This window comes from Cebidichthys violaceus, unplaced genomic scaffold (assembly GCF_023349555.1).
Source record: "Cebidichthys violaceus isolate CVI_PGR_0920_01 unplaced genomic scaffold, fCebVio1.0.p SCAF_47, whole genome shotgun sequence".
In the NCBI taxonomy this organism is placed as follows: Eukaryota; Metazoa; Chordata; class Actinopteri; order Perciformes; family Stichaeidae; genus Cebidichthys; species Cebidichthys violaceus.
In genome coordinates this window covers 1064614-1092524 of record NW_027176672.1, presented here as the reverse complement: position 1 = coordinate 1092524, position 27911 = coordinate 1064614, and the positions used below count along the sequence as shown (strand labels likewise).

The 27911-nt window shown below is 46.9% G+C and overlaps 4 protein-coding genes across 5 annotated transcripts in view; 2 read left to right on the top strand and 2 right to left on the bottom strand.

Moving 5' to 3' along the window:
- Positions 1–98: 98 nt before the first annotated feature.
- On the bottom strand, positions 99–7804 carry LOC137886931 (protein Wnt-7a). 2 transcript variants are annotated; one of them, XM_068729631.1, is made up of 4 exons: positions 7230–7804; positions 6462–6688; positions 3792–4063; positions 99–1694 (listed from the first exon to the last, which is right to left on the bottom strand). In XM_068729631.1, the coding sequence occupies exons 1-4, from the start codon at positions 7298–7300 to the stop codon at positions 1212–1214; spliced, it is 1053 nt and encodes a 350-aa protein (XP_068585732.1). In that variant the 5' UTR covers positions 7301–7804; the 3' UTR covers positions 99–1211. The 2 variants fall into 2 exon arrangements, with proteins under 2 accessions (XP_068585732.1, XP_068585733.1); XM_068729632.1 differs by lacking the exons at positions 6462–6688; positions 7230–7804 and adding an exon at positions 5932–6196.
- A 544-nt stretch (positions 7805–8348) lies between these two features.
- fbxw12 (F-box and WD repeat domain containing 12) lies at positions 8349–13076 on the top strand. Its single transcript, XM_068729629.1, has 10 exons — positions 8349–8545; positions 8672–8709; positions 9165–9331; positions 9535–9659; positions 10326–10532; positions 10608–10772; positions 10901–11111; positions 11669–11850; positions 11944–12074; positions 12167–13076. Exons 1-10 carry the CDS (start codon positions 8447–8449, stop codon positions 12264–12266), a joined length of 1425 nt encoding a protein of 474 aa, XP_068585730.1. The 5' UTR covers positions 8349–8446; the 3' UTR covers positions 12267–13076.
- Positions 12848–16982, bottom strand: ptpdc1b (protein tyrosine phosphatase domain containing 1b). Its single transcript, XM_068729610.1, has 10 exons — positions 16905–16982; positions 16394–16463; positions 15783–15948; positions 15600–15680; positions 15345–15463; positions 15130–15267; positions 14029–15047; positions 13275–13448; positions 13080–13190; positions 12848–12970 (listed from the first exon to the last, which is right to left on the bottom strand). Exons 2-10 carry the CDS (start codon positions 16437–16439, stop codon positions 12848–12850), a joined length of 1977 nt encoding a protein of 658 aa, XP_068585711.1. The 5' UTR covers positions 16440–16463; positions 16905–16982.
- A 2900-nt stretch (positions 16983–19882) lies between these two features.
- The window catches only part of zgc:171572 (protein bicaudal D homolog 2), a 33140-nt gene continuing 25111 nt past the window's right edge, over positions 19883–27911 (top strand). Inside the window, exon 1 of the mRNA XM_068729628.1 lies at positions 19883–20388. Within this exon, the coding sequence (XP_068585729.1) occupies positions 20143–20388 (246 nt within the window). The 5' untranslated portion in view covers positions 19883–20142. The remainder of the gene's footprint in view (positions 20389–27911) is intronic.

Genomic DNA, 27911 nt, shown 5'->3' with positions numbered 1-27911 from the left:
AAGCTAAACATTTGTTCTTTTTCTTTCGTTCCCATTTGTTCTTTCGGAGCGAGACTCTCATGTATGAAGAAGCAATAATGTGAATCCAGTCTGGTTAGTGTTATTCTGCTCCTGTATTCCATCAGTAGTAGTCATGAAACGCAGTAAACAGGTGTTTGAACACAGACACAAATGAACAGTTTCTATCACTTACAATATACAACTATGGCAGTGACAGCAGGGGCCAACTTGCATACATCAGCTTTTTTTTTCCACAGGGATTTAAAAACAGGTCTCAGAACTTAACATCGAATATGCAAAAGATATAAATAAGACATTCATATAAAAATAGGCTTTTACAAAATATACTCTATGAACCAATATTTACCAAAAGTGGAAAATGTGCCTGTGTTTTTGATTAGCTTGACGTAGAGCGGTCAGCCTTTGACCTCAACAAGTGGGATTCTCCAGACTAGCAGCAAACAGAGGGGAAGACCGACTCATGGGGGGGTCAGGAGGTCGACGTGAGCGGCTTCATCTGGAGCGACATTATTCTAAAACACGTTATTATTCCAGGCAAATTCAAATCCAGTGTGTTAACGAGAGTGTGGACAGGTTTCTATCGCCTTAATAAACTAAAACCCAACATTTAGTTATCCATAATGGACAGAATCAGTAGTTGTTGTTTTTTTTATAGAATAAATTAATATTAATTATTTTCATTCTCTACATACAGTGTGTTAAATATTCCAAATGGCCAAGTGTCATTTCATCCGAGCACAGAGCGAGAGCTCCAGCAGAGTGTCCTGCCCAGCGATCACGTCCGCCACAGTTCATTTGCGTCGGCAAAAGTCCATTTCCTAAATGTCCGTATAGCTTACACTTTCTTTTGACGTTTTGGCACCAGAGCCCACGTGCCAGGGGGCCGTTGTTCACCGTTAGCGGGGTCACTTGTTCGACATCAGTCCAAGGAGAGGGGGTGAGGAGACGCCCCGTCTTCAGCTTCCTGTTCACACGGCGCAGTAGTTCCTCCTCATGTATGACAAGACTGCGAGAACAGCCTTCATGCAAAAGTTCAACAGTTCCAGTTTGTCCGTGAACACACCAAAGACAAGAACTCACACGCGTCTCATCACACACACACACACACACACACACACACACACACACACACACACACACACACACACACACACACACACACACACACACACACCGTCCAATAAATACTCTCACTTGCATGTGTACACCTCTGTCCTCTCGCTGCAGGTGTTGCACTTGACGTAGCAGCACCACAGGAACTTGCAGTTGCACTGCCACACGCGGGAGTACTGGTGCGTGTTGTACCCGCGGCCGCAGCACATCAGGTCGCAGCCGCTGATGTGCTGCATCATCGTCTTGTTGCACACCCTGCCTTGCGTCCCCAAGCTCCCCGTCACGAGGTCCGCCTCGCAGTAGTTGGGCGACTTGTCTATGTACACCAGGTCCGTGTCCATGGGCTTGCGGTAAGAGTAAGGCTTCTTGATCTTGAGGAATTTCGGGCGCTTGTTGCGGCTGGCTTTGATTGGCTCCACGTGCACGGCGTGGGCATACTTCTCCTTGAGAATGTAGCCGAGCTCGCGGAACTTGGGAAGTGTAGTCCAGCAGGTTTTGGTGGTGCAGGAGCCCGAGACACCGTGACACTTGCATTCCAGTCGCATGCTCTTCTCCAGGACCTAGACACAGAAAAACAACTTAGGAGCGTAGTAACAACCGTGCAACTGTGCAAACACTCCGGTGACGAGTGATAAATACACTCTGGTGATGGATTAATAACAGCCGCACCGGATTATTAAAAGCAATTACCATGCAGTGTACTAGAATAATGATTTTACCTGCTGGACAAATTTATACTTCAGTACATTTTTTGGAACCCCCGGTGGATTTCAAATTGCCAATTCGCATTTCAACTCCTGCACCTCGAGACAAATGTGCAACTTAATCACAATGTGACTGACAAATGCAGCGCGGTTGGGGATTAAATACGGCCCCGCCGCATAGCTGTGTGATACCGTACACACAGAAGCCAAAATAATGTATCGGATTTCAGGCTCTGTGTGTGTAGTTACCACACACAACACACAAATGTCAAGAGTGACTGTACAAGGCGCCGAGTGACTAGGATTACTGCTAAACCCCGAGCTGATGACAATGAGAAGTGCCATTGACTGAAACTGGAATTTCCTTTTAGCAACAAGGTCAATTGTAATTTCCTTTGGTTCTAAATGCTCCGGGGTTCTGGATGCGATCTGGTCTCCCAAAGCCGAGATATTTACGCGTTCTGTGTTCTTGGCAAGTAAACTGTAAACCACCGACGTGTGAACAAGAACCAAGGAAAACGAGGTTTCCCTCCCTGAGCTTCAACTCGCTAATCCATCAGTTGTTCTGTGACCAACACTTGTGACAGCCTTTGTCTGGACGCCTTCGACCCGGGGAGCTGTGAGCGGCGCTCCTGCTCGGTGTCACCGCTTTTGATTAGCATAAATAAAGGAGGGGGGGGGGGGGGACTAACAAAAAACAAAACAGAGAGGCCTTTTTATTAGCAGAAAAGAAGAGGTAGAAACGTTGTGAATCCACCAGTACAGTCGGGTTTTTTTACCCCCCTGGGAGGCAATTTAGGTGTCCAGATAAGCCAACTGGAATTCATGGTGCTGAGACGCACGTAGGAGATGGTCTGTGTGGAGGGAGGGATGTACGTGTTGGTTGTGTGAATGAGAGAGAGAGAGAGAGAGAGAGAGAGAGAGAGAGAGAGAGAGAGAGAGAGAGAGCAGCAGCCTCTCTCTGACTCTCTGACACATTATTCCGCTCAGTCTCTAACCTCTAGACTTCCTGGAGTCTCTTTGTCGCTCTGCAGAGCTCTGCAGCCATGCATGCAGGAGAGCCATCAAACGATTGAACACCGTCCTGTCCTTGTGACGGTGACGTCGTCATCGTTGTCTCTCGCTCCGTTTTCACTTGACGAAGATCCAATGACTGGATTCAAAATGTGGCATGCAGACGGAGTGCATGTAACTGCATTAACCAAACAGTAAAACAACCTGTGGCGCATGTACGAGCACATTGCACCTGATTGCCGGTGGGGGCCGCCATGAAAGGTAACCGTGTCCCGACCCAGAGAATGCCTTCTTGTACAGTGTCAATCTGTTCCTCGCTGCACAGATCTGGGCTGTAATCAAACCCTGCCACTTAGACGGCTCTTCCCTTTAAAAGCAGCCTTTTATTCCGCTGCTTGTTCAGTCTTGGCCCCCGCTGCCCAGATCTTTGGCACGGTTCACCCTCACTACAGCGCTGTCACGATATCAGATTATCAGTGCGCGATTAGCGCGGCCGGGAGAATCCGCAATGGTGATTTAATCACGATATCTAGGGGATGTTTTTAGTGCTATCGGTCAAACTCATCTTTAACTTTGTTTATTGTGCGTTTTGTCTTATGAATTACAGTCATAATACAGGAGATAGAGAGAGAGAGTTTGTGACATAACTGTGCAAAGAAACTGAGAATGGAAATGATTTAAGAGGCTCTGGCTACATTTACATGATGGTATCATATGTTTATTATTAGTATGTCAATGTTTTGTTTTTTAAATATCACAGATATCGTCAATACCGGTACATTGCAACACCCCTAACCGATACCGCATCGTGGCAAAGACCTGATAGTCGCTGAGTTCAGGCTTAAACTAGTTCACTTCAGTTTTAGTCTTTGCTTATATTCCTTGTGATGACGTCGCCGTGCCGACGGAGGAGACGTAGCCCTGTTGCTAGTCACTTACCTTGCGTCCCACCTCGTTATTGTGGAGGTTCATGAGCGTCCTCGCGTTCTGTTTGACCTCCCGAGCGTCGATGAACACTTTGGAGAAGCCCAGGCCGTAGCTGATGTCGGCCGAGCAGCCGCCCCACTTCCAGCCTTGGTCCTTGCTGTAGAAGCCCTGCTTCTCCTTATCGCAGCTACAGTCGCTCAGGTTGCCCTGTGTGCAGGCCGCGGTGATGGCGTGGGCCACCCCGGCTGCGATGAGGGCGTAGGTGAACGCAGCCTCCTTGCTACCTATAGCGGGGCAGAGGGAAGAAAAGAGGGGGATGAATAAAATGCTGCAGGAGATCTATTTAAATAGAGAATGTCATGGTGGTTCTCCTGCAGTTTAAGGGAAATGCAATAAGTACGTGAGGGGATTTTGGAGATTAATTATTAACGGTATGTGTGCTTATATCACAGTCTGGCTGACATATTCACTCAAGGGCTGCAGTGTTTTGAAACCTGACCTGGAAACTGTCCTGCCCATGAACCAAAATGGCCGCCGGGCGGTATAGTCAACAAAGCGGTATGAATAAGAGGGCTGTCGACAAGGAAGGGCTATTGATCCGCTCAGAACCTGTCCCGTTCTGTGTAAACTCATAAGGCACTGACATCAGAATCTTCCTCCTGCCCGTTATCTCCACCAAGTCCAGCTGACAAATCATTTACACGCTCTGGGAAATATCGGCAAATAACTAAAGGCTAATCTGACAGGACTCATACGGACAGGTCCCGCTCAAATAAGGAGCCGAGGAAAAAAAGAAGCCAATGTGAAAACAGCCCATAATGTAATATTCATATCCACGATCAACAAGTAGCATATTCTAATTGTCAACAGGAAGCTCGTGGTCATAACACCCAGCATGCCTCTGTGTACATAAACTGCTCGTGTCTTTGTTCAAAACAAACATCAGACCTACTCTGAGCTTCCTCCTGCCGCCCGCTCCACTGTGTAGAGCTGCCATGTTTTTGATAAACATCTTGGATGTGTGCCCTTGCCATTGGAAAAAAAAAAAAAAAAAAAAACTCATATTGAGGCATCAATTATGTGGACGTTTTTATAGACCTGATGGGCACCGAGCCAAAAAAGAAGGTGTGTCTGTCAGCTCTGACTGCACCGTTGTTAATTTTTCCCCTGCTCTTCTGAGTGCATGAGTTCACCGCACAAGGGATGGTATGAATTCCTCCTCACCTTGTAATGAGAGGTGGAACGTATTAAAAGGAGAGTGGCCCGGTTCAGCTGAACTAGATGTGCCAGCTCGCTGCTCTTTCTGCCATGTTTGTTTCCCTTCTCGTCCCTCTCTCTGCATGTCGCCCGTAACCTCGCTCGGCTCAGTGGAACTACAAAGTTCGAGTGCAAACACGGCCGAGGCCCAAAATGGCTCAAAGCTGATGCACCTTGCGTCGCCCGTGAGGATTATGTCAGTTCTCGGGTCACCCCTCCTTCGCTTTAAGAACAATTGCGAGCTGCGCAGCTCCGCTCAGCCTGGGCATCAACAATGGCGTTCATTTAGGACCGCTGGCCTGCGACGCTAATCTGATCGGTGAAACCAATCTATTTGGTACGGCTGTCCACGCCGTAGAACTTAAAGTGCTGTCTTGGAAACACAAACCCGGCCTGTTGATGAGCTCAAACCACTCGTTCATAAAGGAGCAGATTGTCAAACGCCACGAGAGATAATCCTTTCTCTCTCAAACAGCTGGTCCAAGCTACTGACATTGTGTTAAAGGGTGTTTGGATTCTTTGTAGAACATAAATAGTTCTGGCAGAACTCAAATATATTTAAATTATTTTAATTTTAGTGGTTTTTACAAAGCCTCTTCCGTGGTTATCAAGCTCCACTGTCGCCATAAAGGCATCGTGACTCAATATATCATTCATCGATATCCTCAATGTCTTTTATCCTCTTTGCAGTTCATAGTAGCCAACAGATGAGCCACAAAACTCCAGCCATAACTTCAGCATCCACCGAGGTTCCTCCACTCTTTATCGCAGACTTTCGTCTCAGGAACACCAATTTCAACTAATTTGTTTCTCTAATTTAGTACGTTCAGGTCGTGCTTTCCTCTCGGCTTCGCCCCGCTGTAACTTATACCCGTGGTAAGATCTACGTCCTCACAGTGAGAGCCACGGCACCCATCACCGGACGGGATAAAGACCAGTGAAAATGTGTCTCCGGAGACTCCGCCGGGCTGAAAAGAAAAGGCTGCCAACATTCACAAGAGCTTTGTTACGGAGCTGGCTGCAGATAGCTTTTACAGAAAAGACCCACTCAATGGAGAGGTTGGAGCAAAAACCAGGCCTGATGTAAATGACACTGACTCCTTGTGCTATGGACGCAATAATGCAGAGATGATCATTTAATATGTAGAGTGAGCTGGTGTTAAGAGTCAATGCCATGTATTTATGTTTACAAGGCATCAGGTCATAACTGTACTCATTGATATAAGCCTGAATCTCGTAATTATTTGTGAATTTTAACTAATTTTAAAGGAAAATCACAAAAGAGCCAGAGATAAAGAACTGGGTGCGCATTTTACGCACAATGCGCACACATTACGCATAGAAGTGCAAGGTGTTTGATAAACTGTGTTAACTGCTGGGGGGGGGTTTCAAACCGTGAACAAACGTTAACAGACAGCAACATACCCACTTTCAACTCTTTGCCGAAGACCGTTCTCTCTCCGAGCGCAGAGCAGTTCCAGCGCCCGTTTTTGAACTGGAACTGACACTCGTTGATGCCCATTTGGGCTCCCTCTCCGATGACGATAATGGCATCGGGGCGACTCTGGCAGATTATCCGCTGTCTGGGGGCCAAACCGGGGATCTTGTTACAGATAATGCTCGCACCTAGGGCCACCACCGACGAGAAGCCACTGTGAACAGAAGATGGACATGACTGAGAACAACGCATTGTTTCGACACATTCTTATATGTTTGGTTTGTTAGTTTGAGTCATTTTTTTTTTTTATCCCTGAAGTGTTTATAATAATAAACCTTTTATTAAATATCCGTTTCCACTGTTTTCTTTATTAAATAGTAGCATAGCTGATGGTCATAAACCAACATGAAATGTATTATTATTATAATGCATTAACAGTAAATTATCAACAAACGTATTTGTTCCACTGTAGAATAGATATTTGGGATACGACGCACCTCTAGACTCATTCTTTAAGTTAAATAAAGTTAAATATGCGTTTTACCATAATTTAAAGCTATAATGGTGGAAATGTCATGAATGGTGATAATGAAGAGTTGCCACGAGTCCCCTAAAGTGTTATTAATGTTCATCAAATCACCACAAACATGGAGCACCAGGTGCTCACAGATACAGTCGTCCGTCAGTCGCTAAAAGTCGCTTTGAGCTCGAGAATAACCAACGAACCACAGAGAAGTGAAATAAGCGCAGCTCACCCAATTTTCAAATAAACAATTCCCAGACAAAGTAAAACTCTTAGAATCCAGCGTCGTGTTCTCCGACTCATTGCGGCCCCGCTCTCAGTTTCATGCAACGATCTGCAGAGCGGATGAAGAACTCGGTTCGCTTATTCTCCGATCGATCGCGCTCCACAGGTAACTCCAGAGGAACTCCAAAATCACGAAGAGCATCAAAAAAAAATAGCACGCGCTCGGGAGAGAAACCTTTTTCTTTCTTTCTTTCTTTCTTTTTTTTACAAGTTGCCGGTTAGGTTAGTATCCAAACTCCCGGTACGTGGCCCCGTTCCGCTTGGCCTTCTTGTCATTGCGAGGGTGTCACAGGTAACCCTTGGGGTGAGCAAGTGCGATTATGTCTTTCTCACAGTTCCTCTGCTACCCGCAGGTCCTGGCTATATATCTGGCTCATCTATCTGGGGCGTGTTCACAGGAGACATGAGGCCCTGCTGAAGAATCCCGCCAGGGCTGAATCTCAGCGCACACACACACACACACACACACACACACACACACACACACACACACACACACACACACACACACACACACACACACACTTATAGACACACATTCTCTTGTGCTGTGAATTCACCTTGACTGATTGGGATGGCTTGTTATTAAGTGGGTCAGGACTCAATGTGACCATAAGCTTATATTTTACTATACTTTGCTTCACTGGATTTATTCGTATTCATTCCACACTTGCTAAAAAAAAGGAGCATTACAAAAAAGTTGCAGATAAAACATGTTTTATATAAAGAGCACTGACTGTTTTTAATTAGATTCGTATTTAGGCTGCCTCATAATAGACTGAATGACATTGTTTTCTTTTCTCCCAGCTAACAGGTGGTTGAATCACACGTTTAAGATATTTAATACGTTCATTTAATTAGTTTTTTCATATTTAAAAGCAGAATTCATTCACTTCTCAGTTTAAACCCTGTGCGCGCTGCCTGTTGCGCGTCTCTGTCCTGGACGTGTCTCCGGATCGCCTGCCTTTTACAATGGCGACACCTGGTGGCGAAAAGAAGACCTTGCAGCCTAGGGGGAAAAAGCGAAACGAACCTTCCTTGTCCCTGTATGCTTTCCGTAGTTTGTACTTGTTTCGCTGTCACTGTGACGGGAGATAGTTGTTGTTGTTGTTGTTGTTGTTGTAGTTGTTGAGGGGGGGCGCGCGCAACGTTCTCGCTGTCAGTATGGATCTTCATCACCCGCACTTGATCGGCGATTGCCTCATTCACATCTTTACGTTCCTGACGGAGGAGGATCTAATGCGCGCCTCCGCCGTGTGTCAGGTGAGGAGTGTCGACACATGCGGAAGTAGCTCATGCGCAATAAGAGCGGCTTCTACTAAGAGCTCATTAAGAACCTTCAATCTGATGATGATGATGATGATGATGATGATGATGATGTGTTTTTAGGATTGGAATGAAGCTGCAGAGACTGCTTGGCTGTGGAGGTGAGGCTTGTTTATTATACTTCATCTCTGTTAAAGTGGTAATATCCAACATGTTCATCTAAATACATCTCTGTTAAGTCATTGCTATAGTCAAAGGGGTTCACAATGGTGAAAGTTTTGCAATATGAATATATGTGCAGTGTTGTACGCTGGTTGTCTGTGGGGACGTGCTGTATTACAGCTGTTCTTCATTGTATTGGACCGTGCACAACAATTCTGATCACTTGAAGCTAATGTTTCAACAACAGCCTGGAGTCTTTTTAATTGTCAAGTGTGTGCACGTTCATTTTGTTTATGCAACAAATAAACACAGGTATATATGTACTGAATTGTGAGCGTCCCAGACCAGATTCTCCTGCTGTCATCGATACCCGATCCAGCTATTTGAGCCGGTATCGGGCCGGTATCGGTGCATCTCTTCTGTGAATAATATTTCATTTCTGTGCTGTGCTCAGGAGGATGTGTCTGCAGCGCTGGAGTTTCTGTAACCTCGCCGTCTTGGGGAGTGAACAGGCGACTCGCTCGTGGAAGAGATACTTCCTGCGACGCTGCCACTTAGAGACGAAGATGACGAAAGGAAGGTCAGGAGGTTACGCCTGCAAAAGCCTGCGAGGACACACAGGTATCTATCTATCTATCTATCTATCTATCTATCTATCTCTCTCTCTCTCTCTCTCTCTCTCTCTCTCTCTCTCTCTCTCTCTCTCTCTCGCTCTCTCTCTCTCTCTCTCTCTCTCTCTCTCTCTCTCTCTCTCTCTCTCTCTCCTTTGCATGCCTCCATGAAGTCTCTCATCTGATTCTTACACCTGACATGCTGTCCATCAGGCAGGGTGGTAGGGTTTGCATACCTGCAGGAAAATTCATCCCAGCGTCCTGACATCTGGACCAGCAGCTCCACAGTGTGCAGCGCGTCTACCGACGGCACAGTCCGAGCGTGGAACATCCAAAATGCAAGTGCCGACAACCTTTCAGCAATGTCCTCGTGCGTTCTCAGTGTAATCGTGTTAAAGGTGCAGTGTGTGGGATGTGGCGCCATCTAGGGGTGAGTTTGCAGATTTGCAACCAACCTCGAGTCTGGCGATTTGGCCGTCGCCATCTTGGCTTTTTTGCAACCAATTAGGAAGTTACCATATTTGGAATGTGGAGGAGTGATGTAGGGACGCCGTTTATGGCTCTAGTAGCGGCAGCAACCTGTCAATCACTGTGTAGCCCCGCCCCTAAATCATCCCCTGCTTTATGGTCTGTTTGACTCTAAATGGAGCATCATGTACTAAATGAACATCATGCTGTATTGAAGAAGACTGTAAACTAGAGGTTGAGACCATAAACTCATGTTTACAATGTTTACTGAGGGAATAAATCAAGAGAGAAGTAGAGTCATTTTAGACTAGACTTCTATACAACCAGAGGAGTCGCCCCCTGGTGGACACTAGAGAGAATGCAAGTTTTAAGACACTTCCGCATCGGCTTCACTCGTCAGAACCAGAGGTTTGTTCGTTCACATCCCACTGCAATGCAGGTCTCATTTCAGATGGTTTCCTCTCCTTGGTTGAAGCTACTGGAATAAATGTCGTCCCCAAGGCATGAAGCTGGTGTTGTTCCTTTGTTTCCCTCAGGGTGACCTCCTGTGGTGCAGTCCCGTGCAGCAGCCTTTAACAGCGATTGTGAGCGATGAGCGGCGTGACGTGGCGATCACGGCCGACTCCTCGGGCCTCATCAAGACCTGGCGAGGTCAGACCGGCCAGGAGGTGGCCTCCTTCTCCACTGGATCTCCACACTGTACATTACTACAGTACAACATCAACAACGACTGGTTTCTGACTGTCAGTACCTTCAGAGTTTCTGTGTAATATCAAAGCATTTTATTTCCGGTAAAGTAACGTTCTATTCTCCTGCAGGTCGGGACCGGTCAGGGTTCTGTGGTCACGCTAGCTGACTCGGCTTTGACTAAGAAGTCCAGCGTGATGGTGTGCGACAGCTTCAACGTCAACACGTTGCTGGTTTCACCGGACAAGAAATGGATCGCTGCTGGAAACAAGGACAGTCTTGACTTGAGTCCAAAGGTATTCATGTGTGTGCTTCCTGCTCCGGCCCGTCCTCTTGTGTTTCCTTTTACCTCATTACCTCGGGGCAAATGTCACCGTCGGAAAGAAGCATTTTGTAGATTCGTGTTGTTTCGGTTTGTCGGCAGGTGATTTACACCGAGAGTCTAACCTCGCCGTCTGAGGACGAGGACGCTCTGTGCCGGTCTGTGCCGGTCACCGGGTGCCAGTCCGCTGTCTTCATACCCACCCAGCCCGCCAGACTGGCCGTCGTCCACCACAGCGAGCGGCCGGACAACAAAGCCCTCACTGTCTTCGATGTCAGCGTTAAAAAGACGAAGTACAAGTCAGAGGTCCAGGGTGAGGACTGAGCCTCTGAAATGCTCTGAATGTGGGACTCTATGTGAATCTCATATCAGCCATTAGAAACATGGTGAATCATTGTAGGAAAATCCACCATTAACTAAGCTGCTGTTAGATTTTCTAACACACCTACAGTGGATTTTAAAGGCTCCACATTGTAAAAGTGCCTTTTCTTTTATTATTAAGTGTTCTATAAAGACTCAATCCATGGAGGAATCCACACATCCTGTATTCAGACGCTGTGCCTTTTAAAGGAGCAGTCAGGATTTCCATATGCTGTGATGTCACAGTTATTTAATAAATAGACCATTTCACAGTTTTGAACATTCTAAACGTGTCCCAGTTCATTGCGTATATCATGTCTCCATTAATATTACAAAAATGTAATTCTGGGACTTGCAGGTAAATATGAATTGAAGATATTTAAGATGGTTGTAAGCTTAACATCCCATAATATATCCTGAAATCTATATTTTAGGGCTTTAAAAAGTCGATTTTCTTTCCCTACATGTTGTCGTTGGCGTGTGCTGGTGTGATTTTCAGTCTCATCTTAGTCCAGCAGGTGGAGTCCTTCCCCGTGACTCTGAGCCGACGGTCCTCACACGTCCATCTGGCGGCCAAGGACAGCAACTGCCTAGTGATGGCGTGTGGTCAGGAGCTGCGGGTCTACTCTCTGAAAGGAGCCCTGCTCGCCAGCTTTGAGGAGCACACTATGCCCATCTCCTCTGTGTGTCTGGTGGGTTCTTCTCTCAAAAGAAAATGTCCTTTCATCCGTCGGATGGATCTGTTTCATACAGTGAGATACACCGCCTGTGTTCAACATTTACAGGACAGCTTCCGCGTGGTGACGGCATCGCAGGACCTCTCCTTACGAGTGCTGACGTGGAGGAATGACCGAGACCGGGGGCTGACCCTGGAGAGCCGGTACCACCTCCTGGGAGGCTCTCACACAGCGTCCAGGTACCGTCCGCCGTATCGACAATCAGCCAAGTCAATGCAACAGCCCCGAACGCAGGTATTCCCTAATTCTTTGTACGCTTCGTGTGTTCTAGAGGGTTCACTCACGTCGCCTGTGACTACTCCAGCGTTGTGGCCTCGGCGGAAGGGAACGACGGGAAAGACGTCTTAAAGGCGTATTCCTTCACCTCCTGAGCCTACAAGCAGTTCGCACGACCAACTGGAAGGAGGAACGTTTGCTTTTATTATGAACTGTTCATCACATGTGCAGACAGTCGTGTGTTCTTTGCTTTATCTACGGTTACAGAAAACAGAATGTAAGACGTGTTACAGATGAGACGCTCTATGTTATGGGAAAGGCATTTATACACTGTGTGAAAAAAGTCTGCAAGGATATAAGAGGGTAATGTTCTTTTACTACGCTTTTAAAGCTGAGGTATGTTGAATATGTTATATATACATATATATATATATGTGTGTATATATATATATATATATATATATATATATATATATTAATGTGTCTTAAGGCGTAACGTTTGCAAAATACATGATATACGTTGCCTCTAGTCACTACTGAGGTGTGTTAGTTATGTCATAATGAAAATGATCTACATCTCTATACAGCCCAAATCTACAAAAAAAAATGGAAATCTTGCAAAAGTTACTAGATATTAAATATTTGTCACAAGGCACAAAAGCATCCTTCTCCTCTCTCGCGCCTCCACACGGAGGTGCAGGCAGTGCGCCACACACACACACACAACGGGCAGTGCCTACGTTAACGGCGCCGTCTCCTCCGCGACGACAGCCAAACACCTCATGTCCTCGAGGACGCACCGCAGGGCTGCAGTCATGGACTCGTACACTTCGCCTCCATCCCCCGAGTCGTGTTCCACCTGCTCGAAGGCAAACAGAGGCTTCACAAGTTGATGAAACAAAACCGATGGCAAAGAACGGAATTGTTGAGCCGAATCAACAGATAACTAGGCGTCCTGATTTTCTCACCCAGGTGAAAGCCTTGATCGTACGATTCAGGAAAGCGTTCTCCACCTCTTCTGGTATCGCCAGCATGTGAGCCATGCAGTCTAGTATGCACGTCAGTGTTTGCTTAGAGGCCTGGGAAGAGAGGAACACGAGGGTTTAAAGGGAGCGCGGCGCAGTCCGGGCGATTCCTCGTTTGTTCGTTTCAAAAGCACTGACCTGGTCCAGAGCGCCGAGGACGGTTTGAGCGTCGGCCTTCAGGGCTTTGGCTTCCTGGACGGAGATGACCGGCTCTCTGAGCTGCTCCAGCCACGCCCACATGAGCCCGGTGAGGATGAAGGGATCCCGCTCCATGCACAGCCGTTCCCAGCCACCGCCTTGGTTCAGTTCGGCCTGCACGCATTCAGGCGGTCGTGTTTATTGAGACACCTTCAGTTAGAACAGACCTGTCCGTATAGCATCTTTGGAATTATTATTTTTATACTAGCTGCAGGAGTCAATTTATATGTGCTGTTGTACTTTACTTTGACTCCTTTTGTTGTTTAATAAGCACATCCCAGATTTCAAAATATTAGCATTTCATCTGTTTAGTCGGCTCCTAGGAGCGTTTTTAAGTACACAGATTCAGATCAGTCATATACACGAGGTCAGCGTTAACACACGGCTGGGGGTTGGATCCAATTATTTGGGAACCAATCTCCGTTCCCATGGCTCTAGATACAGGAACTCGATACACAAGCATGTCGTTAAATCTGATCCAAACCCCGTTACATACTGAATTGGGCTCCACAAAAACACAGTAGATGGGACACTTGAGTTATTCATTTGTAATTATAGGAGATGATCTTATATCACGTTCTTGTTTGTCATGCAGAATAACATTAAAGTCTTTGTGATGGACAAATTCAAGTATTTCAATAAGTTTGGAGGCATTGCTACACATACCGCCACGTCACTGGTATCGGTCAGTTACCTGCCAGGCCAAGACTTTGCTCTTGTGCTCTTTGTCCCCATCAAGAAGAAGGTTCACTGCCAGGGCCTGTGCCACCAGAAGCCTCCTGGCGTCCAGGGACAACTCTGACTGCAGGGTGATGAAGGGCACCTCTGAATGCTCCTCTTCTCCATCTCTAGGCTTCATGCCATTCATCTTTAACTCCCCCCTCTGCTGGGCCTTCCACCTGGACAACATGCCACCATATTTGGGGGATTCATTGTTTCCGAAGGACTCGCTACGTTGGATGGTCTTGTGCTGCATCTTCTTCAGCAGAATGGACCCGTCTCTTTGGTTTTCTATGTTCTTCATTTGCCAGAGCGACCCCGATGAGCCGTGTGAAACGATGAATGCGGTGCTCTTCCCACCGTGATGCTGGGCGGCAGGGTGCCTGGCCTCGGGCGGGGAAAAGGACAATTCGGCATTGCTCTGCGACATGGAGCCCAGAGGTTGCGTGAGAAGGTTGAGCTCGGAGCCCAGTCGTCTCAAGTCTGACTCGCTGTAGCTCAGACTTTTGCGGTGGTAGAAGATGGGCGGCTCGTGGAAATGTCTGGGCAATGTGGGCGCGCCCGGTAAGCGGGGCTCCTTTGCGAACAACTCCGGGCCCATCTTCTCGATGACGCTGAGAGTCATCTCTATGTCGTCGATATCGGGCGCCTCCAGGATGTCTTCCTCAATCACCTGTCGGTTCTCCGCAATGTCCAGCAGCAGCCTGGACACCAGCTGGACGATCTTCGGCAGGTGCCTCAGCTCCTTCCTCTCGTAGCCGTGCAGTATGTGTCTCTGGCGGTTCAGGTACTGGGACAGGGTGACGGGGTTGAATCGAGGCTCTGCGCGGGAGAACACGCTCCTCAAAGGGGCGAGGAACCGGACGAAGTCTCTGACGCAACGCAGCTGACCTCGGGTCTGGATGGAGTTGGGGCGTTTGGCGCGAACATACAAAATCGCCTGGTTAGCGGTCATCCTGGTTGCGTAGGCCAAGAAACACGCTAGCAGCACACCTGCAGGGCAGAGAGGGGGAAACCCTTCAATGAAGTGTCACGTCGTTCGGAGTGAAAGATCAACAAGCCCTCACAAACCTACCTGTTCTGCCCAGACCGGCGTGACAGTGGACCGCTATCTTTCCCTCCTGCAGTGCGAAGGCCATGACTTTCACCATGTCCAGCACCGTGGTGAGGTTGGCCACCCCATAGTCACTCCAGCCAAAATTGTAGAAATAGACTGAAATGGCGAGATGTTTTTAGTAAAAGAAAAACGACACACGTGTATCGAGGATTACTGCGTAAAGATGCACCTACTGTTGTTTTCCATGAAGACCTCTGGGAGGTATGAGAAGCCGCTCTCTGGCTCCAGAGGGTTCCCGCAGCTGGCATGTTCACCAGGTATCTGTAGGTTGATCACTGTTTTAATACCATTCCTTGACACACACACGCACACACACACACACACACACACACACACAGACAGAGACATTCAGCGGGTGATTATTCTCATTCTCAGGCGCTTTGTGTTCTTAGTCAGGTGGCTGCGTAAAAAAGCAAAGTTGCGTATACCGTCTGAATTGGTCGATGATGTTGTACTTCTCAATGCTCTCTGTCGAGGGTCTGGACGTAGCGAGGAGATGATCAGAAACCCTAACGGCGACAACAAAAGGTTAGCGGGTGTCCTGACGCTGACGTCATTTGACATGCTTTGTTGTACGATCACAACGAAAGAAGAAGAAGAAGCACGAGTACCAGGACGAGTAGAGGCCTTTGATGGCCTGTTCTTTATCGCTCCAGTAACTTGGGTTGTCATACTTGCAGGCTTGCCCTCCACAGCCGATCGAGCATTGCATGTGTCCGGGAATGACGTAACGTATAGCTTCTCCCACCAGTGTGTACCTCGCCCTGGGGGCTCTGACTGGAGTTAATACAGGAGGGAAAGAAGAGGACAACAAATGTGATATTACACAAAGCTTTGATCTGAAACTGTAAGCACTATAATTGACCTGTTTATTGTATTTGATCTAAGTGAAGGCGTTAGATGAGTGGTTTCTCAGCAGGGTAACATTAAGACGTGCAGCACTGACACGCCGCTATATGTAGGTTGGTCTGTAACACCTGAATGATTAAGAACATCTGTGGTTAGTGCTCACTTAAAGAGGTGTCTAATCCTGACCTCACATTGGAAGTCTGTCATCAGGGCATTACAATAAAAATAGCTTCTCCTCTGGCAGCATTTTTACGGAGCGTCTTGGTGAAGTAAAAAAGAACTGTAAACTACGGTTGCAGCTGACCTCCTAATTGGCTTTGAGTCATTGAAGGAAAGTCTTTGATCGGTGCCCACAAAGAACGTCCTCACTTACTGTATTCCATCAGAGCTCCACCTCTTGTCTTTGCATGGAGTGCCATATGAACAGACAGTCATAGCAGAGCCTGGACACACACACACACACACACACACACACACACACACACACACACACACACACACGTTGTTACACTTTATTATACATCATATAAGTCATCATATACATGCTGTAAACAAGTCGTTGCTGTGCAGCTTTACATTAAGCATGAAATGCAGTCAGCAGCTTCCTAACAGAGTCAGGGAAATGCCTTTCATGAATAACCACAGCTTTGGATTTTAATATTTTTGGAAAGAAGCACTTTCACATCCAAATTATGATCAAAGATCAACATCATAAGTCATGTTCAGTCTCATCTGTAAAGCAGAGGTAATCCATTGTAAAGCATCGCTCTGTTCTGCTGCTAATTCTACATCACAGTACAACTCAAATGAACAAAATAATCAACTTTGAATTATCTAACAAGGACAAACCATTCTAACAATATACAAAATGAAACCTGACTTACCTGTCGTAAGTGAGACGAGACGCCCGTAACCACCATCTGCGGACACGAATGCTTCGCCGCTGCAGTTGCCAACATTTGTGTGATCAACCTCCACCGCTCTGACGTCGCCCCGTCCCCTCGCCAGCTCTGTGGGAAGTCAATCCTGTGGCCTCGCTTGATTTGATTCGTCTCGGATTATCCCGGCGTGGCCCGGGCGGGGCAAAACACAAGACGCTCACAGGATCCGTCTGCGCTCCTTTTGTGGAGAGCCGTCTATCTCACCGAGGGGCGACAGATCAAGCGTGAGAATAAGTTAACCTCAAGAATGTGTGGAACAGTATTGTACGTGTCTCCATCAACAGGTTCCTGCTGCCTGCGGCTCTGTGAGGGGGCTAATCCTGACTCCTCCTGGATTAGACTACTAATCTTGTTACTCTACATGCACAAAATAGAGCTCCCACTCCTCAACAAAAACTCATACTATGGCCACGTCACTGTTGCCTTCTGCTGGACTGGTATGAGACACAATAATCCACAATATATTCCGTCTGTTAATGCAGGTGTTGTCGTTAGTTAAGACCTGTCCAACCGTCCGCCTCACCAGATTCCCCACATGTCTAAATCACATGCATGTTGTGCATACATTCAAACTGATTTTGAACTATATGCATGTTGTGCATACATTCAAACTGATTTTGGATTTTTGTCCTAAGAGAGTTCAGAGGATTTTCTCTCTCACTGTGCTGCTACAAATAGTGGGACCTCAGTGACGTATGCAGCAAGTAGATAAGAGCTGATTGGCTTACATGACACCTTGCTAAAGCGGGTTAGGTTTAAATTAAATTAGGGGTGAGAGATCGGTCTATGATGTTCAGGATTTGGAGTGACTTCTGAGCCACAAACCCCAATTTAATCCTAAAATACTGCCGTCAACATTATAGTAGAAAGGGACAGAAACACATTCTATACCAATGTATATCTATACCTACATTTAGACTATGCTGATTGTGTGAGCATCTGGTCCTAAATCTTTTTCAATACGTGTTTTTGATTAAATCTTATTATCTAATTTGAACTGATCAAATTAATTGTATTATACAGCTTCTAACTTATTAGTAATATATATATAAATACTCACTAGTATCATTAAATGGTCCGTACGGATCAGAATGATTCAAATATACATTTCTTAAATTTGACCAATACTTTTCCTTAAAGTCTGTCATCTAAAACCGTCAACAGTAACCAGTCAACACAAAACTACTAAGCCTGTACATAAATACATGTACAAGCTTAGTACTATATATAGTACTAAGCATGACAAGTACTACTCAGGCCCAGAGTGAAATCACAGGCGTGACTGTGATTAGTCAGACATGTCCCACCAGTGAGGAGGGAACGCTGAACAAGAGGAGAACAGAAAAGACGATAGAAAACAAATAAAGAAACTCAATTTACAACATTATGGTAATTAAGAATGGGATTTTATTCCTCTTCTCCATTTTCTTAAATGTTTTCCACATGGGGCCATAATATGGAAACGATAACCTGCTGTAAACAGCATAATGAAGAAAAATAAATACATTTAAAACAAGACAAACGAGAAAAAGTTCATCATAAAGAATATAAAAGAATAACAGACAATTATCTTTGACAGGTAAGATTCTTACTGTGAATCATAGGATGCAGATGCTAAAGCAAACACAGACAATTCAGTCTTTGTTTTTGCAGATTTAAAGGATGAAACCAGTGTTCACAGTGACAAGAGGAAGACAAGCATCCCTGCACAAAACATGTCCTGTGAACCTTTTATAAAGCATATGGTGCTGTGGATTTAATCTGTAGGGTGATATTATTATACTAACCGTAAAGGAAACGAGCTCAGTGTCACAGGTGATAGCGTTTCCTTTCACAACTGATGTTTGGCCTTGTATCATGAAAGCACAGGTGTAACATGGAGCACCAGAGAGGCTACACTGCATTTAGAATCACAATCAGAATGTATGATTTATTGGCCATGTAAACGTACGAATACAAGGACTTTGACTCCGACAAGTTTACAAATAACAAGACAAATATAAAAAATAAAACAAGGACAACAAAAACAGTAGAACGGATGTAAGTATGAACATTTAATGACTATAAATATAAATGTGAATATATATCGAAAAGTATATATGAACATAAACCTATACAAGTAAGCCTATATAGGCCTGATACCAAACTATACAACAATTCATCAAAGCATATATTTAAGAACAGACAAGTGACTTCGTTTAATTTAAAGTAAAGTAATATAATACATGTCATTTCAGTGTAAATGAGGCCCTTTCGTGTGCAGCCAAGAGGACAGCATGTGTGAATAAGCAGTGCATTATTTTATAAATGATTAATTCGTTAATGTTTCCGACAGATGGCAGCAGATCTACATGTGGTGATCGCTCCGGAGCAGCCTGTAGCCGGTCTGTTCTTTCTATTTCTAGCACAACATACGGCTGGGACAGAGACTTCCGCGCTCCACATAAGCAAAGAAGCAACGCCTGCTGGGAAGTGAGTTCAGTTCCTGGCGTCGGCAAACCGCTGTACGCACTACACCTACTACATTTCCCGACAAGCACTGCGGCCCTGCGTAGGCGCTGTCCCAGCTGGATGCGTAGCTCCAACTCATTTCAACAGACCGTTCAGCTGTTTCAAAAAAGCCGGTGTTGATGACATGCATTCAACGGAAGTTAAAAGGTTGGGCCTTCAAAATAAAACAAGAGAGCTCTGACACTTTGATATTTTTTCATATACTGTTGTTCACCCGTAAATGTATTCACATTCTTATGTTATCAAAGTGATTAAAGCACATTAAATCCACAACCACGCCCGCTCTGAAGCCTATTTCGCCACATATATTCGGAAAGGAGTTTTATGTTGAAATATAAGAAGCGGAAGTTGTTTATCATATCTCTCGTCCTGGCTGTTGGTACTCCGGCTCCGGCGCAATTGCTCCGACAAGCCCGGGGGAGAGGTGAAGGAAGCGCAGGAGCCTCGCGATGGAGCAGCTATAGGCGATAACGACGAGCTCCCCCGTCGTCATCTACATGACCAAAGAAAGAAGACCGGTAACCAGAGACGTAACCGTAACAATCATGCAATTTAAATACAGACGAATTTAAGCAACGCGCTTCATCTTCAAGGTTACGCCGCCTGAAGACTTCCCCCCCCGAACATCCTTCCCCCCCTCCTCCTCCACCCTTCGTCACCGGTACCGACCATGTCCGTGGAAGAGCAGCAGGGCTTCACCGACGCCATGCGGCTGCAGGAGGCCGCGCCGGAGTGGGAGCTGCGGGCCGAGATCGAGCGTCTCTCCCGCGAGCTGAGCGAGACCACGAACGAGAAGATCCAGGCGGCGGAGTACGGACTGGCGGTGCTGGAGGAGAAGCAGCAGCTCAAACAGCAGTACGACGACCTGGAGATCGAGTACGAAACCGTCCGGCAGGAGGTCGACCAGCTGAAGGAGGTAGGCTGCGTTTTTAAAAATGATAGAATAAGAATATCTTGTATTTATGTGTTCTACCCATCAACCCCTAAAACCCTAACCTTAATTTGGGGCATGTACTCATTTGTCAGGAGCTTCCAAACAGTAAATATCATTGACCTTGTAGTGTTCTTTATGGTCTCACCTCTACAGTATTCTATATATTGGATCGGTTTGATGTGACTCTTGGACAGGCATCAGCTGTAAAATAGCCATCTGTCTTTCCTCCATACAAGGTCAAAACCTGCAGGATGAGGAGGGGATGCTTCCTCTGCCGGCTGCTCCTCACCCCACCCCCCACCCCCCCTCTTCACTCAGGGTGTCCCCTCATTGCTCTGCCACCTTGTTATTTATTTATGCAGCCCTGCATGCCTCTTCTCAGGAGACATTCCTCCCTGACTAGCTGGACCAGGCCCGGTGTGTTATCCCAACGACTGTACAAATATGACGCAGTACTTTGCTGTGCGTGCTCGATGTGAGACATGGGAAGCGTCCTGAGACTGAGACATGTATTTGTAACCTGTGTTTCAGTTCTGCTGTGTGACTGTGCTCTTCTCTTGTCAATGTGTCTCTTCTGTGAACAAGAATTACTAGTTCAGTCCAAAGGGGAGGGAGCAGGTTTGAATTTTGAACCTTCCCGCTCAGGGAGAGAGAGAGAGAGAGAGAGAGAGAGAGAGAGAGAGAGAGAGAGAGGAGAGAGAGAGAGAGAGAGAGAGAGATTGCAGGGGAAACCAGACGAGTTGTGGCCCTTTGGGAGTGGAAAGAATGTTGAGAGTGACGGTTCACGCTGGGCTCCAGAGTCAAATAAAGGAAGTCTGTTTTTCTGGATCTCCCTCTCATTGTAGCACTTTGTGTCTAATTTTCTTCACTGGAGCGGCAGTTTGTCACCGTCTTGTGATTCGGAGAGAGAGAGAGACGGACTGTAAGAGTGACGTTAGGCAGACGGTCCTGCCAACAGTCTGCGGCCCTTTTTTAACTCTTCTTCTGTAGCCGTGGAGTGAGTCGTCCCGGCTTGTGTTCGTGGTTGCTCACATCCTCCTTTTTGAGATGCGGGGTTCTTCTTCCTGTGTCCTCCCACCAAAATGGCTGAGAAAGCTGAGCTCACGGTAAACCCCGTACTGCCTTTGCCAGAAATCTGCTCACGCCCCCCCCCCCCCCTTGGGTTGTTGTGTCAGTAGAAAGAGCTTCTCCCTCTTCTTCTGTCCGTCCTCCAGTGACTCTCTCTCTCTCTCTCTCTCTCTCTCTCTCTCTCTCTCTCTCTCTCTCTCTCTCTCTCTCTCTCTCTCTCTCTCTGTGTTTCGTCGTTGTTATTGTGTTTGGCAGGAAGGTCTCGGACTGCCACAGAGGAATGACGGCAAAGACTAACCAAACTAAAGCAAATGAAAAGGAACGGGGACATTTGAGCAGGTTTTTTTGCCGGGTCGTTCTTTCTGCCCCATAATGCAACACAAACATCCATCTGTGTGGGCAGTAAACTCAGTTGTTTGCTCAAAGCTGTGGCAGAGGGTCTTTCTTTCGCCTCAGGGTTTTGGTTATACTGGTTGTAGATCACCGATCAGATCTTAACCTTTTCCAACAACCCCCCCACCCCCCCCACCCCCCACCCCACCCCACCCTCAGCCTCTGTATGAAGGGCAGACTCGATGCTATCACAATACAAAACGCATTCTTCTGACGTCCTGCTCCACCTTCTCCTCTGTCTGAAGAAGAGCAGCAGATAGTGGGGAGCCAACGCTCGATAAGCTTCTGTGGGGAGATTCCACTCAGAATCAAGATGTCCTCTCTTACAGTCGTCTTGATGACCAGCTGTTACCAAAGAACGAATACATTTATTTCAGTTCAGCCATGAATCCATTGTGTGGCTGTCTAGACGGACTGGTGTACATATTGTCTGTGTGATTTACACAGTAGCTCCACTCTGGATCCTCTGCACTGACCTTTAACCTCTGCTCTCACTCACTGGTATGCACAAACACAGCGTGAAAAAATACACAAGATTCCTCAGATTTACGTGTATTCCTTTACGATTCTAAAGGTCCCTACACACACACACACACACACACACACACACACACACACACACACACACACACACACACACACACACACACACTGCTCTTTTGTCTCACGCTGGCTGCAAACAGGCAATCAGAAATCATCGTGACGGTTAGCAAACTTCCATTGCCATTTAATCAATCCTCACCCTCTCACCTACCCTTGAGCAGGGCACTTATACTCACACTGAGGCCCCCCCACACACACACACACACACACACACACACACACACACACACACACACACTACTCTCGAGGCAGGAGGATAGAGGAATTCTGTGCACTACTGTTGCTTAGTAACGACACAGCTCTGTGCTGCCTCCTGAGTGTGTTTGCCGATGGCTGCTTAGGGATCATCTCGCAGCTATAGCTACTACTGTGTGTGTGTGTGTGTGTGTATATATATATATATATATATATATATATATATATATATATATATATATATATATATATATACACACACACACACACACACACACACACACACACACACACACACACACACACACACACACACACACACACATGTCCATTGGCCAAGCAGCACCTTCTCCGACATCTTGTTTGGACTCAAATAAGGACTCTGTACGCTGTGACTGAAGTTTCATAGATCTGCTGTGTGTGCATCAGGAGAAAAGTTGTGCAGCGACACACAAGCGTGTGTGTGTGTGTGTGTGTGTGTGTGTGTGTGTATGTGTGTGTGTATGTGTGTGTATAGCCCAGTTGATTGCCTTGGCTTGCATCCATTGAATCTTGCTTATGGCGTATTGCAGCATGATGATAATACAATACAATACCCCGATTGCCAGCGGGTATTTCTCACACTGCTTGCGGCCCACTGTCAGTCAGACGGAGAGGTCCATCTGCTGCTACAGTAAAGTGAAGTGAGACCTGCAGTGTGACACCGTTAAGACTTCGTATGCAACGTTTCCCTCGACACACAGTTCATTAACTCTTAAGTCAACAGCTGATTTGTACACAATGCGCTGTTCCCTCTTCAAACAGTGCTCTGATTCAGGCGTGCTGGCTTTCATATGTGAGTGAAGATATGATCAGGCCGTGTGGACTTTTCCCCCGGTCCTAACGGCGAGTACCGACTCAGTCACAAGGCAGCTAATGACTTTATCTGGCAGTGGTACGGCGGAAGGCCGTGTTCTCTGATATTCTTAAGTTGAGCCGGTCACAGGTGGCCTCATGGGCCAAAGACAACAGACCACTAGTGCACCACACAGTCCACACTTCTTAGTTATTATTTATGATACTGGTTCTTTCTTTTTACCGGACTATCTGGACACGTTAACCAAGACCCAGAGCTCCTCGGCCATGCTGAAGTCACTCGGACCTCGGTCCTCCCCGTCGGCGTAGCGGCGGCTGCGCACTGCGTTGCGGAATTCAACGGGACAATCGCGACCCTCAAATGTTGTTAAGCTCGGTGAAACCTGGGTTCTCTGCGCTCGGCTCGCCGGCCCTTTGTGCCCCCCGAGCCCACCGGGGTTACCCGGTCTTGGGTGTCACACATGAAGAGAGGGTTAAAAGCCAGCAGAACACAGAGTGTGACAAAGGAGAGCGAGAGAGGCGTCCCATTGTGGGTCCATTTGAAAGGATTGGGCACTTTTGTCCCCCTTTGAAATGGCGGATCACTAAAGGATACATCCCAGTGTCCTTAAACAAAGATCTCTGGTGTGACTCTAAGCCCTTTCTGTGCTGTTAAATGGGTTGGATGCTGATTGGATGTCAGTGGAAAATACAAGGACACAAAACCCATCTGGTCCCTTCATAAACTCATAAATAAAGTCATTCTCATATTATTAGATGTTCCATCAGCTGCTCTTACCTCATAATCTTTCCTTTTTTTCTCACTTCATCCATTCTTGTTTCTCATTATAAACTCCCAGCCTGTTCTAATAGCTCTCTCAACCCAATCATTGTCTTATTTTACTGGCTTTCAGTGTGTGTTCGGTTGGGTTTTTTTGCCTCTATCTCTGACCTAGAATTTGCTAAACCGTTCAGTATTGTTCGGGTAATTCTTTTACCAATAATGTCTTTTTTTTTTTTTTGCTGGACTGCAGTTAAGGGGTAATCTTTTCTAAATGGCACTAAATAAAGTCCTAAATCCCCTTCCCTCTGGGCGTAAGAGGATGAATCCCAGCCTCTAGGCGCAGGGCTTACGGAGGAGGTCTGGGACTCTGCCAGGCCCAGGGACACTCTGTCGCCTCCATAGCCGGGGACAGGTAGAGCTGGACGGAGGCTGTCTGCTCACTCACGAGCCAAGCGCCAGCAGTCCGTTCTCTGAGCGCCGTCAGGCCCGCTGTACGAATCTCAGCCTCCAACCAGGGTGTGCAGATCATGGTAAAGACCTCCACCTAGCGGAGACGTCTCCAGACAGGCCGGTCCACCCACTAGGGTCCTCTCCCATCGAATGACGGCGCCTCCCGGGTCACAGAAGGACGACCATATGGTACCGCCACGTAATGAAAGAATCATTCCGCCTGCTTTTAGGTAAAATGGCCCGCTGCTAATCCGTAATGATTTTAAGAGCTTTTGTCCTTAACGCCGATGAACACGAACACCATCAGCACCCGTCCACAGGTCAAGCGGGGGACACGTTCATTCTGCAGCATTAGAGGAAGACGGTTTGAGCTGTTCCAGGTCTCAAATGTTTGGTGCCGCTCGGCATGTTTTTGGGTTTAAAGAGTGGAGTGTTTGTGCAGAGTGTTTGCAGGAGAAGACATTCCTAAAGTCCTGCTTTAACAATGGGAGTGTTGGTACGCAGCCGTTTGTTGGTCGATCAGCTGTTGCCGATGGAGCGTAGCATTGGAGCGTAGCATTGGAGCGTAGCATTGGAGCGTAGCATTGTATCCGCCCAAGGGGCTGTTGTGTAATGTATTCAGTCACACTCGGAGTCACTGCCTTCTGGTTGCAGTCCCAGTTATTAGGTGACCTGAATTGGGTCCATAAAATGTAACCCAACCTTCAGCAGCAATGAAGTGGATGGTTTTATTTTCAGTGTTTATGGCGCTTGAGTCCTCATATTGCAACACTTCCACTCACATCTGTTACACACCGTTAGATTCACACCTTTTTGAAATGCCCTGAGGTTTGTATGGATTCCTTTTTAAAACTGTCACAGAGGTCAAGATTGCGCGTAAGGAAGCTGTACGGCAGCCCGGCAGGGTCATGATTCTTCCAACTTAATCCAATTACTGAAGCCCGGGGGTCGGATCAGGCAGGAGTCCATGCTAACTGCAGAGGATGAGGTCATAGTAACACAACAGGCTCCAGGCTCCAGTTCCTCTTCGCCTACGCGGCATAATGACTGTACACTCATTTAAATCATCAACAGAGAAGTGTGTGTGTGTGTGTGTGTGTGTGTGTGTGTGTGTGTGTGTGTGTGTGTGTGCACGTGACGCAGCTAGATGTGTGTAAGAAACACACTTCTACTAGTTATCCCTCCTCCTGCATGTCCAGCTGTCTTCATTGTGTCTCAGTTTGTACTTTAACCAACTGGCTCAATCCAAACACGTCACTTTTCAGCCTATTTTTGTTCTTTTTGTATTAAATAGGGTTTTTCTTTATGGCCGTGGTCTGTATGTAGAAACAACACTATTGTTGTGTTGTGTTAGTTTGCTCTACTCACTCCCTCTATCACCCATGTCTGTTACATAATGCCTGTTAATGATTCTCCATTTCCTCATCTCAGCCCGTGGTCCAGTTATCCCGAGAACCGCCGTTCACTTCGGTTAACGTCAACTTCACCGGTTCACGGCCGGATCGTATGCATTCACACTGAGCCACTGGTTCCTTATATGAACACATGAATCAGCTGTGGGCAGAGTACACGTTTCTTAGAGTCTAGATTGAGTCCGTGCTCACAAACCTTCCTTATCTTTTGTGCAACATGATGGACGCGCTCATATAAAACACGCATGTTTACGGCTCTTGGTTTCCCACAACCATAAAGGAGTCTTTACCGAGTCCAGGCGACGCTCCGCTCCATCAAATCTCTCTTCTTCCTTCTATTGAAATGGAGTCCGCTCTGCATCCTGTTTACTGGCTTTTTATAGCGGAGAGGAAGCGAATGAAATATGTCTCTGTATCAGTCCGGATGTCTTTTTAGTGGATCGGAGGAAATGACCGCATGAGGTTCATCAGACGAGCCGGAATACGTCTCAACAGCACAGCTTCTTCTCTTTCTGAATAACAGGAATGTGCTCGTCTTCCCCGCTGAGTTAGCATCAACACTCATTATGCTGTACTTCCTTCACTAGCATCCCAGATGCATTGGGAACTTTTTAAGGCGGATTTTGCAAGTTTCCGATCCACAAAGTAATCTGATCATCAAGCATTCATTAAAACACTTCATTATGACATCATGAGACCAGAGGTCCACGTTGGTCTGTGTTGTGAAACGCTTCACTTTCCTGAGCTTTGGCACACAGAACAGTGAACTGAGTCGTTTCCCTCGGCGGCGTTTTTATCCCCTTGAGTTGAATCTAAACAAAAGATATGAGACTGGGGTGCAACACTTATTAGCATAAATGAATAAGCCTGTGGTCGCTATAAGTGGACAGATGGTGGGTGCCCAGTTCCCACACACACACACACACACACACACGCACACGCACACGCACACGTCCACATGGTACGACTTGTCCCACCCATATCCTCCAACTAAAGAGCCTCTTGGTGCCGTATGAAGAGATGCAGACGGATAGCGTTCTCTGTTTACGTGACTTCATGCTGGCTCTTCCCTCTCTGGTCCTCTCATCTCAAACCATCTCCTAACTCTGCTCCCATCTCGCCTGAATTAATTGAACCACAGGACAGATTCTGAAAACATCTCCTCATTTCAGTCGGGTATCTATTCAAACATCAGCAAACCCGATTTCTAAAGGGTCGTTCCTTCACCCCCCCGGGGTTCTTTTTGACTTCAACACCCCAGTGGAATGGGAGAACAGGAGTACAATCTATCTGCACTCCCCCTTCCCCAGGCTCCTCTTGTAAATAGGCTAGTGGGTCCGGGTCTCTCTTCCCCCCCCCACCCCCCACCCATCACAGTGTGTCGTACCCGAGTCTCACGGAGCCCACGCTTTGAAACCCTCCGGCACGGTGGAGCAGGGGAGTCACAGAGGGGGAGGAATTGGGAATAGAGCAGGGGTAACGTGGGGGGGGGGGGGGGGGGTGCCTGTACAGCAATAACAACATTAGAGTTTGGGCTCAAAGAGCGCCAGGAGAGGAGGGGCTTTAATTGGATGTGTGCCCGTCTCTCAGGGGTCCTTGAGAAAAGGGGGGGGGGGGTTTGGGAGGGAGGGAGACCGGGCGATGTTTCCTGTGGGAACCGGCTCACTCTCCTTCTTTAACTGGAGGAAGAGGAGGGTTCCTCTGTCAGCTGGCTTCATGAGCTTAAAGAGAGACTGAGCAGCTAGCTCCTCTCTCTTTCTGACATT

What these genes read in the sequence shown, in the direction of transcription:
- LOC137886931 (XM_068729631.1), bottom strand. Translation starts at nt 7,300, where the DNA reads ATGAGTCGGAGAACACGACGCTGGATTCTAAGAGTTTTACTTTGTCTG. An exon ending in ATTGTTTATTTGAAAATTGG is followed by an intron (nt 6,689 to 7,229) that starts GTGAGCTGCGCT and finishes TTCTGTTCACAG; the next exon opens with TGGCTTCTCGTCGGTGGTGG. An exon ending in ATAACGAGGTGGGACGCAAG is followed by an intron (nt 1,695 to 3,791) that starts GTAAGTGACTAG and finishes TTCTGTGTCTAG; the next exon opens with GTCCTGGAGAAGAGCATGCG.
- fbxw12 (XM_068729629.1), top strand. Translation starts at nt 8,447, where the DNA reads ATGGATCTTCATCACCCGCACTTGATCGGCGATTGCCTCATTCACATC. An exon ending in GAGCGTGGAACATCCAAAAT is followed by an intron (nt 9,660 to 10,325) that starts GCAAGTGCCGAC and finishes TGTTTCCCTCAG; the next exon opens with GGTGACCTCCTGTGGTGCAG. An exon ending in GGCTCTCACACAGCGTCCAG is followed by an intron (nt 12,075 to 12,166) that starts GTACCGTCCGCC and finishes CGTGTGTTCTAG; the next exon opens with AGGGTTCACTCACGTCGCCT.
- ptpdc1b (XM_068729610.1), bottom strand. Translation starts at nt 16,439, where the DNA reads ATGGCACTCCATGCAAAGACAAGAGGTGGAGCTCTGATGGAATACA. An exon ending in TGGAGCTCTGATGGAATACA is followed by an intron (nt 15,949 to 16,393) that starts GTAAGTGAGGAC and finishes TATTAACTCCAG; the next exon opens with TCAGAGCCCCCAGGGCGAGG. An exon ending in TCCTCGGCGCTCTGGACCAG is followed by an intron (nt 13,191 to 13,274) that starts GTCAGTGCTTTT and finishes CTCTCTTCCCAG; the next exon opens with GCCTCTAAGCAAACACTGAC.